At 37.0% G+C, this 17972-nt stretch overlaps 1 protein-coding gene across 7 annotated transcripts in view; it reads right to left on the reverse strand.

Annotated features, from left to right (window-relative positions):
- ZRANB3 (zinc finger RANBP2-type containing 3) overlaps positions 1–17972 on the reverse strand; it is a 304853-nt gene that overhangs the window by 58486 nt on the left and 228395 nt on the right. For all 7 annotated transcript variants that reach the window (XM_042948578.1, XM_042948577.1, XM_042948579.1 and 4 more), the window contains 2 exons: positions 3673–3792; positions 648–767 (listed from right to left, as the gene is read on the reverse strand). In XM_042948578.1, the coding sequence (XP_042804512.1) occupies positions 648–767; positions 3673–3792 (240 nt within the window). The remainder of the gene's footprint in view (positions 1–647; positions 768–3672; positions 3793–17972) is intronic.

The following is a 17972-nucleotide window of genomic DNA, read 5'->3' on the forward strand; positions in this document are numbered from 1 at the left end:
ACTGCAGGTGAATGGGCTGCAGCGTGCCTTTCTCCAGTCAGCTGCCTGGATGACAGGTATGTGGAAGAACTCCAGCAGCTCTCTTAAGTAAGAGATAACCTGCTAGGAGTGGTAGAGCAGAAAGACAGGAGAAGCTTAAGACCTAAGGACTTTGTGGAACCACCATGCAAACCTTGGACTGTCTACGTAAGAGAATAAACTTTGTGTATTTGAGTCATTCTTAATTTGGGTTCTCATTTACTTCTAGCCAAACCCAATCTTAAGGGTCAAACCAGGGACACTCCATAAAAAGTTCTCAGACAGAAGAGTTCTTTTCCCTCAGGCCACCTTGCCTCAGAAGCTCTGGTAAAACCAACTAAGATGTGTGCTATAGGAAATGAAAGGAAATTCTATGCAAATTAAAAGTAAGAAAAAAAAAAAGGTCATGGAAAAGTATTACAATCAAATTAGCTATACTCATCTAGGCAATTCTTTCCTTGAAAATTTAGGAAGCTTTGAGTCAAAAGTGTTGAGGTCTCTCTCAAATATTCTCCAAAGTAGAATATTTATTACACTTTTATCTTGATATAAAGCTATAATTATGGTTAATGACCTTTTTATTATCTTAATGACATTTCATTATCAAATTAACACCTGAAATTTCTTACCTGGCCAGCAGCCTGAATGCTTAGGATAGCCACACGAGTATCAGGATCTTTTTGAAACTGATTAACTAGATGTATTCTTTCTGAAGACGGAACACTTCCATCTATCCTAATGTAGCGTGTCTAGTATCAACAAGGGAGATGGCAACATTAGCACAAACCCCGATGCACCTATCTCATTTTATATAGTTTATACCTGATTTTTATGCTCACATAACAAAACAGAAATGGGTTAAGATGAAAGGTTAGTAAATGTTATATAAGAAGAATCTTAACCAAATTTCTTAATGCTTCTTATAACAATTCCATATTTTTAAATCTTTTAATCTACTTGAGGGTAGGATCTGTGTCTAATTCATCTTCATACCATCAATGCCAAGTGAATGCCGTGTATAAAACAGGGCTCCATAAATCATCACTGAACTAATGTCTTCAGTAAAATTCTATGAAAATTCACATGCTAACTTTAAATGACAGATCAGGCTAACTTCAAAGTTACAGGTTCACTAATTCTAAAATAAAAATAAAGCCAGACAGGGGAGAAGGGAGAAAGAGGATTTACCCCCATTATTAAGGATTCATGAAGAATAGTGCATTTATTTCTGAAGTATTTCAATATTAATTGGGAAAATAGCTTTTTTAGAGTACGATTTGAATTCATTTTTTTTCACATTTCTAAATTTAAAAGAAATATGTGATAAGGTCATCTCCATTGAGTTGGGGAACCAAGACACTCACACACATTTTTTAAAAGTAGGGAAACATTAAGTGCTAAATTGAACAGTGCTGTCTTTTAGGGATGATTTGGGCTGGGTAAAGGGGAGCACAATCAGTGTGTGTGAGAGTAGTTAAAAATGACTCATTACTCAATTTTCTAAAATTCAGTAGAAGTCCTGAATTTCAAATAGTAGTCTCATTTTATAAGCACTTTTATGGAAAACACAGCCTTCAATAGTCAAGACATATAAATATTCACTTTCACAAGGAAATATTTAAGTTAATCATTAAATAGAATGTATCATATTAACTTTGTGTGTCTTCACAAACATATAAATTCATCAGTGATCGATTTAAAATCCAATGAGAGAGATTATAAGATCTTCTGACAGTCTTTCTAAAGAAAATACACACAGTCAGGTTAGACAGAGTTTGGGAGAAATTCGCCTCCAACCCATGACTACCTATCATTTTTAAATGTTAGTGATGTTAAATGGGATTCTAAACACATCAGTAAAGCAGAAGTGGGGAGAAGAGACAGACTGCCATACTTAGAATAGATCCCAGTAATTTTAAGGATTTAAGTTTAATGGAATCAGAATAAGAAAATATTATGAATTTGATTTTATTCCCCAATCATTTAAAAATATTAAAAAAAAATTTTTTTTTAACGTTTATTTATTTTTGAGACAGAGAGAGACAGAGCATGAACGGGAGAGGGGCAGAGAGAGAGGGAGACATAGAATCGGAAGCAGGCTCCAGGCTCTGAGTCATCAGCCCAGAGCCCGACGCGGGGCTCGAACTCACGGACCGCGCAATCGTGACCTGAGCTAAAGTCGGACGCCCAACCGACTGAGCCACCCAGGCGCCCCTTTTCTTTTATTTTTTTTTTTTATTTTTATTTTTTAAATATTTCTGAGATTAACTTTCTCAAAAGGTGTTTTAAAAATACTGTACAATAATTAGGGGCACCTGGGTGGCTCAGTCAGTTAAGTGTCTGACTTAAGCTCAGGCCATGATCTCATGGTTACTGAGTTTGAGCCCCATATCAGGCTCTCTGATGTCAGGGTGAGCCCACTTCAGATCCTCTCTCTCTCTGCCCCTTCCCCACTTGCACTCTCTCTCAAAAATAAATAAACATTTAAAAAAATACTATATGAGGGGCGCCTGAGTGGCTCAGTTGGTTAAGCGTCTGACTTTGGCTCAGGTCATGATCTTGAGATTTGGGAGTTTGACCCCCATGTGGGGCTCAGTGCTGACAGCTCAGAGCTTGGAGGCTGCTTCAGATTCTGCGTCTCCCTCCCTCCCTCCCTCCCTCTCTCTCTCTCTCAAAAATAATTATTAAAAAAATTTTTTTTAAAAAGGAATCAATATTTAAATCAATACTACAATAATCAATGTGAGAACACCTTTTCACAGATAGCACTTTATTATGTTATCATAAATCTGTCTGTGAAGGAAAAATGAGAATTACTTCTTTGGTAATGTTAATAAACAGAATGCCAAATGCTCATAATATGTATACAAAGTTTTTAAAAACATGGCTTAATTCCTCCATGTAAAAAATCTACCTACACAGGCAAGTGGTTCTGCCACTCCATGTATATTAAGCTCACACAATTTGTCAGAAAATTTCTTTGCAGTTTCTGAGCATCTCCAAAAGCCCTCAGCACATAAAGAGAGATGACAGATTTAAACTCTGAAAGAAAAAATGGCAGATGCTGTCTCTGATAAGACTGTTGGGGAATTAGGTGAACCTAAGAAAATGCAGTTAAGGCCAGCAGGTTTGGAGAGCTTACCTGATACTGTACCTGGGCCATATGTTTCACATTCCCCTGTACTAAATCTTCCAGGCAACATACTCTGTTTAAAGTTTAAAAGGTATGACTGCAGTTGGGCACTAAAATTGGCTGAATTCATTCTCTGTTTCCCCTCAACATCACCCATGTTCTAAGGTTGCCTTGAGGGTAAATAAGAATTTTAATTTTTAACTGTCTACATCAGTCTCAAATGGTGTATCCAGTAACAATGCTGAAATTCACAATATAGGCTATCAAGTCAGCATATTTTAGTCAACCCAGATAATTAGATTAGTGGAAAATTATAAGCCTGGAAAAAAAGAAAAAATTTAATAGTGTATCATCAACACAATAGTAATATATAATATTAGTGTAATTTGCAAGAAGAAAATCTAATAATAATATACCATCATTTAAAGAAGGCCAAAAAAACCTCAATTACAAGACTACAATTGATGTTTATTATATTAAAAATCTGCATCTTAAAAGTATTTCATAGAAAAATAACATACCTTGTTTTCTATGACTGCTTCTGTGCAAGCTTGGAGCATGCTTAAATGATGAGCAAACACCAGAAATTTAAGTGAATCGTTCTGAAGCATCATCTTAATATAGTCCTTTACAGCACCTGCCTAGATATTAAAAGTTAAACCTCCATTAATGTCATACAAATCTTTATTTGAAAAATGTCACTTACGTCACTTTCTTTTCATAAAGCATGAAAAACTTTTCAGAAGTCAGTAAGTTTCTATGAACTAAGTGCTTTGCTCTCGAGGTAGACTAAGGAAATAGAGGCCCACATTTAAGGGGAAAAGGGAAAAAGAGACACAAGGGAGGGAATAAAAACAAACAAACAAATAAAAACACCTTGAGAAGTAAAACAAGAACAAGTCAAGAATGAGAAGAAAAAGTTCCAATGGAAAAGAGGTAGTCAATTAGGCTATGGCCAAAAAGGGGTTGGTGGTTTTGTTTAGAAGCTCATTTTCAAAAAAGCTCATATAAAAGACTACGTGGAATAGGGTTAAGGAGGAAATGAATGAACAGCACTTTTTTTTTTTTTTTTTTTTTTTTTTTTTTTTTTTAAGAGAAGACTACAAATTAAGAAAGCTGGGACTAGAGCGTAAGGGTTAAGGAAAGTTGATTCATTTGTTTTTTTAACTAAGAAGCTTAGGTAGGTTTAGAAATAGGGCATTTAAAGTGTAGATAGGCTAATGGAAATGGACAATGAGGGGATCTAAGCTTGTCTCCAAGAAGCAGAAGGTTGTAGAAGAGGCTGAAGTGATAGGATAAAGGGAACAGGAGGGAGGTCAAGAGCACAGAAGGACATATGGAGAAACTGTGAAGGAGAAAGGAGAAAATCAAGATAGCTCAGATTAAAAAGACTTTTCTCTCTCTCTCTTTTTAAAAGTTTATTTATTTATTTTAAGAGAGAGAAGACAGTGAGTGAAAGCATGCCAGCAGGAGGGAAGGGGAAGTGTGCAGAGAGCAGATGAGAGAAAATCCCAAGTAGGCTCCATACTATCAGCAAGGAGCCCGATGTTGGGGCTCAAACATATGAACAGTGAGATCATGACCTGAGCCAAGATCAAGAGATGAGTAACAGACTGAGCCACCCAGGTGCCCCTAAAAAGGCTTTTCTTAGTTAACTTGAGGACAAGTTATCTATTAAGAATGAGTAATCAATGTGAGATGAATTAAATAGGAATCAAATTTAAAGCATCAATTTAATCTAAAACACAAATGTAGTCTCTTAACTATTAAAAGCTAGTTAGATCGCTCAGTCAGTTGGGTGAACAACTCTTGACTTTGGCCCAGGGCATGATCTCACAATTTGTGAGTTCAATCAAGCCTTTCGTCTGGCTCTGTGCTGACAAGGTAGAGTCTGCTTGGGATTCTCTCTCTCTCTTTGCCCCTCCCCTGCTCAAGCATGTTTTCTCTCTCTCTCTCTCTCTCTCTCTCTCTCTCTCTCTCTCTCTCTCAAAATAAATAAACTTAAAAAAAACTAGTTAGAAATTTTGGGAAAAGAGAGCAGGCTGAACACATTTAACCTAGACTCCCTCTAAATGCTGTATGTATGTATGTATGTCTGTATGTATGTATGTATTATATATTTACTGTTCATTTACTTAGAGAGAGACAGAGTGTGAGCAGGAGAGGGGCAGAGAGAGAAGGAGTGAGAGAATCCCAAACAGGCCCTGAGCTATCAGTGCAGAGCCTGGACATGGGGCTCGATCTCACGAAGTACAATATCATAACCTGAGGTGAAATCAAGAGTCTGACGCTCAATCAACTAAGCCACCCAGGCACCCCTCAATGTTGTATTTAAAAGACAGCAAAGCATACAGAGAACTCAAGAGGAATTAATAGTGACAAAACTTTGGAAACTAGAAAGTAGACAGATGCTTAGTAACTAATTAGCCAACCTGACAGCTCCTAAGGTGGAAGTATGGAAAGTTGACAAGCAAGAGGTTTAGAATAGAGGTAATGTAAAAAAGGCTTAGGAAATGGTGCTAAGGGAAGTGAGGTTGGGGGTGTGGCTACAACAGGAGGATTGGTCAAAATAATATTTGAGGAGTTGATCATGTACCAACACTGATCTAGATATTCTCCTATTCCTATTCCACACAATAGAGTACTTCTCCAACCTACTCTGGCAGAAAGCAAGAGATTTATTTTCTAGAGAGCATAAAACAGAAGGTATATGGATAAAGGAATCCTACAATGATGGTAGGCTATTCTACAAAAATCATAGGGATTAAATAAAAGTTACATAATAAATGTGGAGATCTGCCCTTCTCTCTCAGCCTTCTTATCCTCCCATGTCTCCAAAAAGACAAAGAGGCTCATGCCTTCTACACAGGAGAGGAGAATCATATAAATTGATTATATTCTAGGGAATGTGACAAGCCAAAAAGAAAAGACTAAAGAGTCTAATATTGAGGGTTCCTCAACAAGACATCCAGTCAGATCATCCGTTATTGAAGGCCATAGTCTGTAAGTCATATCCATGTACAGTTTCCAGTCAGTGTAACTAGAAGAGATTACATTTGTAAGACAACAGGATGCTCTAAAAATGGAGTGGCTAAGAGGGAAAGGGGCGGAAATACTTTTGGAAATTAAAAATCTAACAGTAGGAATTAAAAATTCACTGGTTATGAAGCCAAGAAAATCTTCCAGGAAGTAGATGAAAAATTATAATAGAGTAAATATAAAAGTGTAAGAAAATTAGAGAACCAAACCAAGACGGCAATACATGAATAAAATTTCTAGATACAACAGAGAAAACAGAGGAAAGAAAATAATCAGAGAAATAAAAAAAAAAAGTTTTATAAAACTTAAGGGCAGGAGTTTTCAAAATGGAAAATGGAATAGGTCCTCTGAGGATCCATGGATGAAAATGGACCTAGAGTGTGGTCCATCATCATGAAACTTTAGAACACTGGGAACAAAGAAATAATTCTTTAAGCATCCAGGGAAGGGAGAAAAATAATTAAAACAAAAGACTTGAAGTGCATTGGATTTCTCAATATCTGTAGTAATTCTGAGAAAATGATTCCTTTCTTCCTATCTTTCATTTCTTCCTTCCTTTCTTTTTCTCTTTCTTTCTTTCTTTCTTTCTTTCTTTCTTTCTTTCTTTCTTTCTTTCTTTCTTTCTTTCTTTCTTTCTAGAGGGCATGAGTGGGAGAGGGGCATAGGAAGAGGGAAAGAGAGAATCCAAAGTTTCTCTCAAGATGTGGGGCTTGATCTCATGACCATGAGGTTATGATCTGAACCAAAACCAAGCGGCTCAGTCAGTTAAGCGTCCGACTTCGGATCAGGTCATGATCTCACAGTTTGTGGGTTTGAGCCCTGTGTCGGGCTCTGTGCTGACAGAGCCTGGAGCCTGCTTCAGATTCTGTGTTTCCCTCTCTGCCCCCCCCCCCTGCTCACACTCTGTCTCTCTTTCTCAAGAATAAATAAAACATTAAAAAAAAAAAAGTTAGATGCTTAACTGACTGAACCACCCAGGCACCCTGAGAAAATGATTTCTAATTAAGAATTATACACACCCAAAAAAATCAGGAATAAAAGTAGAATAAAGCTATTTTCAAATACACAGAAACTCAAATAATTGATGACAGCTAAAGACACAAAGCAAGCAGTAATACAAACCAAGAAGCAATATAAACATGTTGCTGAGGGATTTGAAGTAAATATTAAAAGAAAACCAAAAAACAGCTAAAAGAACAGAAAGTGGTTGCCTCTGGGGAATAAGTTCAGAAGACATATTTTTTGAAATAGCTGTTTTTCTTCATTAAACTAGGATTGTATGTAGCTTTGGCAATAATAAAAAAATTTTTTAACAGGGACATTTCCAAATTGAAAAGTACCTATTTAAAATTAATGCACACAACTATAAACTCATAGGACTGATTTTGCACGCTACATTTTGTATGTATACATTTTCCAAACAATAGAAATTCATCATACAATGAGACTTAATGGAGGCCATTAAGAACTTTAGCCTTGGATTTCAGTGCCTCAGAGAGTGAAATGAAGTACTCTCAAACTAAAGAGCTATAAATTCCAGATATGTTGCCATGGTAACTGAACCACTTTAATAAACCGCTTGTTTGGCTAAAGAGCTGTATTTACTGTGATAAGTCTTTCAAAAAAACACATGTCAAGTTGGAGTATTTTTTAGGTACATTCATTTACCATCCATTGCAGACTTAGAAATTATACAACCACTGTATCCCCAGTTTCAGATGCATTCCCTGCCTGAGCAAGCTATTTCTGCCAGAGTCCCTCCACTGATATCACCCCTTACTCATTACAATCAGAAACTGCTGATGCCAAAGCCCAAGCGTCCTGTTTCCCACTCCTTCTAATCACTGGTTTAGAAAGGCTTATGGTTAATATTAATATTGCAAGTTCAATTATATAATGGGCTAAACAGTCTATTGGGACTAGCCTAGTAACTTAAAAATCATTGTGACCTTGCTTCCTAGAGAAAGAGAACCAAAATATCTATGTAACAACCTTTAGGATTTCCATTAGGTTCTTACAAGGGGACTGCAAATCACTGCATTTTAAAATGTACCATACAAGCATGTTAACTGTTCTGATTTTATTCTAATTAAAACTGTCACTGCATTGTCATATTTTACATTATCTGGGCAGGAAGTTGCTTTCAAACTATCTTAAGTGTGAATTATGTGGAATGGCAGGTCCCAATCAGTATTTTGGTTATGCAAGTTCAGGTTTTGCAGAAGTTGCAAAAAATTTATGTATTCACAATCTTACTTTGCTGAAACTGTCTGTTAGTCCAAGCTCTAGTTTAAATAATGAAGACCATACATCTCATTTAAAGAAATTCAGAAATGAAGAGAATATAATATATGCTAATATTTGTTTCTTAAATTGGTTTTAGTGAATAGGTAGGTGTACATCATAATTTTTGAAGTAAAAGTAAAGAAAAGCCTCAAGCACATTAAAGACCTGATGAAATTTACTTGATTTTAAATTGTCAGCTTTTAATCAAATGATAGAAGGGAGAAACAAAGAATGAAAAAAACCATCAAATCTGCATTATGACAAGAGACTCTGTCCATGACCAAATATTAGTTTTGCCTCCCTCGTCCCTCTTCTTGACTAGGCCTCAGCCTGTCCTGGCTAGGTCTACATAGCCAAGGCTCAGCAAGAATCCTGCTGAGTCAGTTTATCAAGAAAGCCCCTACCCTTGCTACCTGATCAACCCTTGATATCTGATTAAGTTCCTCATCCCCCACTTATGATGTTTAAGCCCTTGGCCTTCTTGAGCAAGAATCTCCCTAGCCTTAATGTCTCTTCTTAGTAATTTTGCATCCATTGACCCCCTTCATGTTGCAGGGTGGCTAAATCCCCAGTGGTTCTTGTTGAATTCAGAGTTGAGCAGTCTCTCTCCACAACTGTAAGAGGGTTGACTCCTTTGCAATGATCTTGAATGAAGTCTTCCTTACCATTTTAATAAGTATCAGAATGATTTTTTTATTTAGCTGCTACAAATTTCAGCTAAAGGAGTGTGAGCATAAAAGAAGCTCCTCCTTAAATTCTTAAGTCCTTAGGCCCCAGAGCAAATGCAGTTTTATTTAGATATAGGGTGGCCATGTGCTTTAAGGAAAGTTCTTCGAGCTCTTTTAAATCAACACAGGGTGAATTGTGATTGGTCTACGCAAGCCTAGCACTTCCATTCTCCCTGCAAGTGACTCTAATAAGAAATGGGAGAAGTCTGCAGGGGCCTTCCAAAAAAATCCTCACTGACAAAGGGACCCTTAGGAAGGCTTTTTCTTGCTTTGGACATTATGGTCTGTACATGGTATAAGGAAGTGCAGCAGCCATCTTGGGGCCTAAGGAAGCCATTAAGAACAAGCAGCAACCTAGCATAGACAAAGCAGAAAGACAGAAGAAGCTGGGTTCTTTCAACAAACAAATAAACAAAAACACAAAAAACCCACAATACCTTTATTGGGATATAATTCACATACCATTAACTTCACCCATTTGAAGTGTGTAGTTCAATGGCTTTTAGTTTTATCCACAGAGATGTGCATCCATCACCATAGTCAGTTTTAGAATATTTTCATTATCCTACAAAGAAACCCTTCATCTCTTAGCCGTGATATCCCCACCATGGTCTCTGCCTCACCCCCTAGCTCTAGACAAACACTAATCTACTTTCTCTCTCTATGAATTGGACTATTTTGGACATTTCACATAAAATGAATAATACAATGCAATCTTTTATGACTGGCATCTTTATTAGCATAAGGTTTTCAATCCATGTTGCACCATATGTTGGTATTTAATTTCATTTCATTGCCATATAACATTCCATTGTATGGATATATCACATTTTATTTGCCCATTCACCAGTTGATATCCTCTCTGCCTCTTTTGTTTTTATACATTTGTCTTGTTCACTTCATAGTATTTATTAATTTATCTGTGATAGTTGATTTAACCTTTACTCTTTAAAATTATAACAGGAAAGTATGAAAGTAAAAGGGAATATGCATTGCTTATTCACCCCCAACCCACCCTGTCCCGCCCCACAGACCACCACAAAAGAAAGGCTAGAAATGTGTCTTCTGCTATCCCTTCCATTGGCCCATTGCTCTTAATTTAGAAACCACTTTATCAGCCTGAAAAGATATTTTCAAATCTGTAGTAAATATTTTCAAATCCAGTAGAAGACAGACTTCAGGAGAAGAATGGTAGTTCCATATTATGATATCAGTATTTTGGACATTTCACTGAGCCCCATGTCAAAAAAAATAATAGTTTCACTTCCAAAGAAGGTTTGAGTGAACTACTGTTAAGTGTTTTCTTATTTCTAGCCATGTTTCTTTCTTTTTTATCATTTCATTTAATTTTTTTCATCATAAGTGTACTCTTTAATCCCTATTCCAAATGTCTCCCATCCCTCCACCCACCTCCCCTCTACTAACCATCAGTTTTGTTCACTATAGTTAAGAGTCTGTTTCTTGGTTTGTCTTTTTTTCTTCTTCTATTTATTTTATAAAAATTATTTATTTATCTATTTATTTATTTAATGTTTTTATTTCTTTTTGAAGGAGAGAGAGACAGAGCATGAGTGGGTGAGGAGCAGAGAGAGAGGTAGACATAGAATCTGAAGTAGGCTCCAGGCTCTAAGCTGTCACCACAAAGCCTGATGCAGGGCTCAAACTCATGAACTGTGAGATCATGACCTGAGCCAAAGTCTGATGCTTAACTGACTGAGCCACCCAGGCACCCCTAAATTTATTTTTTTAATTTACCTCCAAGTTAGCATATAGTGCAACAATGATTTTGAGTAGACTCCTTACCACCCCTTACCCATTTAGCCCATCCCCCCTCCTACAATTCCTCCAGTAACCCTCTGTTTGTTCTCCATATTTAAGAGTCTCTTATGTTTTGTCCCTCTCCCTGCTTTTATATTATTTTTGCCTCCCAGCCCTTATGTTCAACTGTTTTGTCTTAAATTCCTCATATGAGTGAGGTCATCTGATTTTGTCTTTCTCTAATTTCACTTAGGATAATACCTTCTAGTTCCATTCACGTCATTGCAAATGGCAAGATTTCATTCTTTTTGATTGCAGAGTAATAATCCATTGTATATATATACACCACATCTTCTTTATCTATTCATCCATCGATGGACATTTGGGCTCTTTCCATACTTGGGCTATTGTTGACAGTGCTGCTATAAACATTGGGGTGCATGTGTCCTTTCAAAACAGAATACCTGTATCCCTTGGATAAATACCTAGTAGTGCAACTGCTGGGTCATAGGTAGTTCTATTTTTAATTTTCTGAGGATCCTCAATACTATTTTCCAGAGTGGCTCCACCAGTTTGCATTCCCATCAGCAGTGCAAAAGAGATTCTCTTTCTCTGCATCTTTGCCAACATTTTTTGTTGCCTGAGTTGTTAATGTTAGCCATTCTGACAGGTTTAAGGTGGTATCTCATTGTGGTTTTGATTTGTATTTCCCTGATGATGAATGAAGTTGAGCATTTTTTCATATGTCAGTTGGCCATTGGGATGTCTTCTTTGGAGAAGTGTCTATTCATGTCTTTTGCCCATTTCTTCATAGGATTATTTGTTTTTTGGGTGTTGAGTTCGATAAACTCTTGGTTTGTCTCTCCTTTTATTCCTTTGCTTGTTTGTTTTGTTTCTTCAATTCCACATATGAATGAGATCATATGGTAATTTTCTTTCTCTGAATGACTTATATCATTTAGCATTATATTCTCTAACTCTATCCATGTCATTGCAAATGGCAAGGTTTCATTTTTTTATGGTTGAATCATATTCTGTGTGTGTGCGTGTGTGTGTATGTGTGTGTGTGTGTATGTGCACCATATCTTCTTTATCCATTCATGTATTGATGGACACTTGGACTGCTTCCATAATTTCGCTATTGTAAATAATGTTGCAAGAAACAGGGGTGTTTGAGTTAGTGTTTTTGTATTTTTGGGGTAAATACCCAGTAATGTGATTATTGGATCACAGGATAATTCTATTTTTAACTTTTTAAGAGAAACCTCCTTACTGTTTTCCAGAGAGGCTGTACCAGTTTGTATTCCTGCCGACAGTGCAAGAGGTTTCCTTTTACTCTACATCCTCACCGACACTTGTTTCTTGTGTTTTTTATTTCAGCCATTTTAATAGGTACATTTCCCTGATGATGAGTGATGTCGAGCATGTTTTCATGTGTCTTTTGGCCATCTGTAGGTCTTCTTTGCAGAAATGTCTATTTATGTCTTCTGCCCATTTTTAATTGGATTAGTTTTTTGGGTATTGAGTTGTATCCGTTCCTTATATATTTTGGATAGTAACCCTTTATTGGATATGTCATTTACAAATATCTTCTCCCATTCAGTAGATTGCCTTTGAGTTTTGTTTATGGTCCCTTTTCTTTCCCTTGCCTCAGGAGACATCTAGAAAAATGCTGCTAAGACTAATGTCAGAGAAATTACTGCTTGTGCTCTCTTCAAGGATTTTTATGGTTACAGGTCTCACATTTAGGTCCATTTTGAGTTTATTTTTGTGTATGGTGTAAGCAACTAGTCCAGTTTCATTCTTTTACATGTAGCTGTTCAGTTTTCCCAACACCATTTGTTGAAGACATTGTCTTTTCCTGTTGTATATTCATCCCTCCTTTGCAGAAGATTAACTGACCATATAATTGTGGGTTTATTTCTGGGTTTTCTGTTCCATTCCATTGATCTATGTGTCTATTTTTATCAAGTACCATATTATTTTGATTACTACTGCTTCGTAATATAACTTGAAGTCTGAAACTGTGATACCTCCACTTTTGTTTTTCTTTCTCAAGCTTGCTTTGGCTATTTGAGGTCTTTTGTGGTTCCATACAAATTTTAGGAGTTTGTTACAGTTCTATGAAAAATGTTGTTGGTATTTTGAAAGGAATTGCATTAAATATGTAGTGGCTTTGGGCAGTATAGACATTTTAACAATATTTGTTCTTCTAACCCATGAGCATGTAATGTTTGTTTCTTGGAGTGGTCTTAAATCTCTTTCATTAGTGTTTTACAGTTTTCAGAATACAAGTCTTTCACCTCTTTGGTTAAGTTTATTCTCAGATATTTTATTGTTTTTGGTGTAACTGTAAATGAGATTGTTTTCTTAATTTCACTTTCTGCTGCTTCATTATTAGTGTATAGGAATGCAACAGATTTCTGTACATTGATTTTATATCCTGCAACTTTTATCCTTTATGAATATACCTGTAGATAGAAATCTAGTACTTCTAATACATCTAATCTTTTAACACTGAGTTCTTTTTTTTTTTTTTTTTTTTTAATTTTTTTTTTCAACGTTTTTTATTTATTTTTGGGACAGAGAGAGACAGAGCATGAACGGGGGAGGGGCAGAGAGAGAGGGAGACACAGAATCGGAAACAGGCTCCAGGCTCCGAGCCATCAGCCCAGAGCCTGACGCGGGGCTCGAACTCACGGACCGCGAGATCGTGACCTGGCTGAAGTCGGTCGCTTAACCGACTGCGCCACCCAGGCGCCCCTTAACACTGAGTTCTATAAGCAGTCCATTTCACAGTGAAGCAGATGGGCTATAATACCAGGAAAAGAGGGCAACTTCAATTTAATACTTTAACCAATACAATTTTACAAAAGAACCTGGGATCCTAAGCCTTTCCATACAACTTTTTAGAACAAGATATAATAAAGCAATCATTTTATCCAACCATTCTTTTTCTTCCTTTCTTTCCTTTCCTTCCTCCCTTCTCTCTCCTCTCCTCTCCTCTCCTCTCCTCTCCTCTCCTCCCCTCCCCTCCCTTCCCCTCTCCTCCCCTCCTCCCTCCCTCCCTATGATTGGTGAGGGCTGACATTCCCTTAAATGACATATTCTGTAACTGAACTAACATTACTTCACTTGTTAGTGAGTCACAGATAGAAACTACACCAGGTGGAGCTGACGCACAAAGGTAACTTTATTTGTAGCAAATAAGGAGATCACAGGGAATAACTTCCAAAGCCATGAGTTCCTGAGCAAGGGTGAGTGGGTTCCTTTTATTTAGGGTTAGGATGAATATTTAGAAAGGGGAGACTTGTTATTGTATGGAGAGGCAAGCATAAAGTCATGCATGTGCCTTAAGGAAACATACCTATACATACATTGTACATTATGTAAATGAGGTTTGTGCTCCTCCTAGGACAGAGATTTTAGAATGATAATGACGTAAAGGTAGTAACTGTCCACCACTCCATGAGTCACTCCATGGTCCATCTGTGCAAGTTTCAGTTGGAGGTTAAGCTCATACTGGTCTAAGTGGTCTGGACCAGTGGGAGCTCTCTGTCTGGGCAGGCATTATTGCTTGAGGGGAGTTTTAGTTCCCACCACCAGATACCCATTGGGTTTTTTGTCTAAGTTAAGAGATAGCTGGAAAAAGTTCAATTAAAAACTTGTTCTCATGAAAGTTGATCTCGGGGCGTCTGGGTGGCTCAGTCGGTTAAGCGTCCGACTTCGGCTCAGGTCATGATCTCACAGTCCGTGAGTTCGAGCCCCGCGTTGGGCTCTGTGCTGACAGCTCAGAGCCTGGAGCCTGCTTCCGATTCTGTGTCTCCCTCTCTCTCTGCCCCTCCCCCGTTCATGCTCTGTCTCTCTCTGTCTCAAAAATAAATAAACTTAAAAAAAAAAAAAAAAAAAGTACAAACCAAGGGACAAAATTCTTAAAAAAAAAAAAAAAAGAAAGTTGATCTCAGGGAAGTTTGATCATAAAAATATTGATCAAAACAGCTCATCTAATTCTTTTAAAATTAAACTCAATTTTCAAAAACACTTCTAAACTCTAAACTCTACTGTTTCTAAACTCTATCTACTAGTCATGTCAGTAAAGTCATCAAATTTGTACTACTATAGCATAAGCATGAATAAACCTTATTTGTGTGGTAAAAATTTTTATACATAGAATGTACAGAAATTTCAATTCTGAATTTTCTCCATGTTTGCACAGGGATGCTTAAAAATCATGAATAGGAAAACAGACACCATTTTAAACCCATGGTCACTAACAAATATTAAATTTTTCAGCTATCCTACTGCACTGATGGCCAAGTACATGTACTCTGGAGCCAGACTGTCTGGGTTCAAATCCTGTCTCTATCATTTACAATCTGAGTCCTTGAGCAAGTCACTTAAACTCTGTGCTTTAGTTTCTCCATCTACAGAAGGGATAAAAGTACCTACTCCTCATGGAGCGGTGGTGGAAGTTAAAGACTTAGTGCATAAAATATGTAGGGAGTAGTGCTTGGCCCATGATGCCCATGGTCCCAAGGTAGAAGTGCTAGCTCTTATTGCTGTATTTCCCCAGCAAACTGTAAAAACCACTTCAACCTTTACTATTTTCTTCGAAATCACAACCCATGCCTTTTGGCTTTCAAATACCCCACCACAAAGGGAAAAAAGAATTCATCATCTGAACATTTTTACCTTTTGTTGCTTTCATTCATCCTCATTTCCTTTCTTTTTGTCATGAGAGGCATTTCTTCTTTTCTCTAAGGCAAATCTCTCCATCTGTGATTCCAAACTTAACCATTCCTGCCACCTCAAAATTCCTGCATGACTCCTCCCTCTCAAATGGAAATGTCTCCACCTTTATTAAAGCCTTCCTCCAGACCACATGGCCATAGAGCTAATATACTATCTCTTTCTTCCTCTACAAGGATAACATTATTGTTTTATTTGCACTTTATTATTACCAACCATATCCTTACTAAAGAACAAGAGGCCAAATGTGCCTGGTTTAGAGCCAGAGTCCCTTTCTTACACAAAAGAACTGACACAGGACAAGGTTCTCTTCAGTCTCACAACGCCCTGATCCCTGTGCAGCAGGGAATACTGCAGTGGCCTCATTATACATCACTGCATATTATAAATAGGATCCTACCTGTGTGAAGCTGCTGAGGCAAGACAGCAAAGAGGAAATGCACTCTGTGCATAATGGAAAAGTGTTTAGAGCAGTTTCCCTTCTAAAAAGTTTTTAAGGCACTAAGGAATGCTCTCATCCCCAAAGTGACAAGAAATTTTAAATTATGGGTTGGTTTAATCATTTTTATAGAAATGGTACTGGCATTTCTTTTAAAAGGTTTTCGGTAAAATGAGGTGTTGCAATATACCAGAAAAACACTGAGAGTTGGCCAAACCATACCACTTACATCTGTCCTTTTTTCCTAGGAAAGTACTATGCTGATCCTAAATCTAAAGAATTTGTTCATTTTAACCCATTGTATTCTCAACAAATATTACAAAGCAATAAAAATAATGATATAGAAGAAGAAAAGTAATTGTCATGATTTGGGATCATTCACCAATTGACTTTTTACCAGTAACATTATTTTACCTTCATTTCCTTTGTTTAGTGTCACTGCTGTTAGCCTGGACTACCAGTGTGGCATCCCAACTGAATTCCCTGCTTACAGGCTTGTTCCTTCCAGTGCATTCTCCACATAGCTATAGTTCTTTTCCCAAGGCACAAATCCAATCATTTTACTCTATTTTACTCTCTACCTCATTGCTCAGAACCCTTAGGACAAACTATAAACTATTATCTTTATAATAGGGTTACTGCTCTCTCTGATCTTCAACTAGTCTCAGAATTCCTCCCTGACACTTCATGTTTTGGCTATGATGACCTACTTTTGATTCCCTAAATATGCCTTTTCTGGCCAATCTTTGTGAGTTTGCACAAACTATTCATCTGTCTTGACATACACTCTATCAACCCCAACCGATTCCCATTTCACTTCCCCTCTACTCTAGTTGGCTAAATCACACTTGATTCCTTGGGATATCTTTTCTGAACTCTCAAGACTGGGATACATGTCTTATCCAAAGTGCTTCCAACATATCTTGTTTTTAATTTAAACATTAAATATACTGGGCTGTAGTTGAACATTTATTTTACTGTCTTCTCCAACAGACTGCAAGTTCCTTCAAAGATAGACAATGTATCTTGTTCAACATTCCTTCCTTCCTATCACCAAGCATGATCCTTGCTAGATAGCAAGCACTCAATAAATATTTGTTGAATAAGTCATGAAAACACATAACCAAAAAAAGGAAGTCTCAACACTAGTATGCATATAACATAGTAGCCAATTTATAATCTGTGGTATTCCAAAAGTCCATTTATAAATTGGTTTGGTAGCCCTCTGAAACACATTTTTTCATAGAAACATTATTACATGTAGTCTAAAACTAGCTACTTCTTCCAAAGTCTATTTCATCTATAATGTAGACAAACTGTATTATTTACAGTTACTACAGACCCTGACTGTTGGATATCACTAATGCTGGGGAAAATGTATTAAGAATTCCAACTCAGCAATGCCATGAATTATTTCTGGCTGCTGTCCAGAAATAGAAATACAGAGTTCCAGTTTACATAGGTAGTTGAGGACAAAGGTTCTAACAGGAAGGAATGAAAAAGGACTAAACACTGGGAATTAGGGTAACAAGGACTGATCTTCTGCTGCCATTAATCTTTGGGAACATTTCCAGTCTGGGGAAAACTGACTTTTCCTCGCCTTTCTCTCCTTTCAAGGATCCTAGGAATCAGGTGCCAATTTTCTACTGATTGCTGATACTTGTCTGACATCCAACTAGGATTTTTCACCACAGATTTGAAATTATCTAAAAGGTTCTCATATATACTCTTTCTACAGAAGCAAGCATTCTGTACTCAGGTACTTAGAAAGCTAAGCAAGCAAGCAAACAAGAAAAAAACAGCTATTAAATCTTGGAAAAAC

Source organism: Panthera leo, chromosome C1, assembly GCF_018350215.1.
Source record: "Panthera leo isolate Ple1 chromosome C1, P.leo_Ple1_pat1.1, whole genome shotgun sequence".
NCBI lineage: Eukaryota > Metazoa > Chordata > Mammalia > Carnivora > Felidae > Panthera > Panthera leo.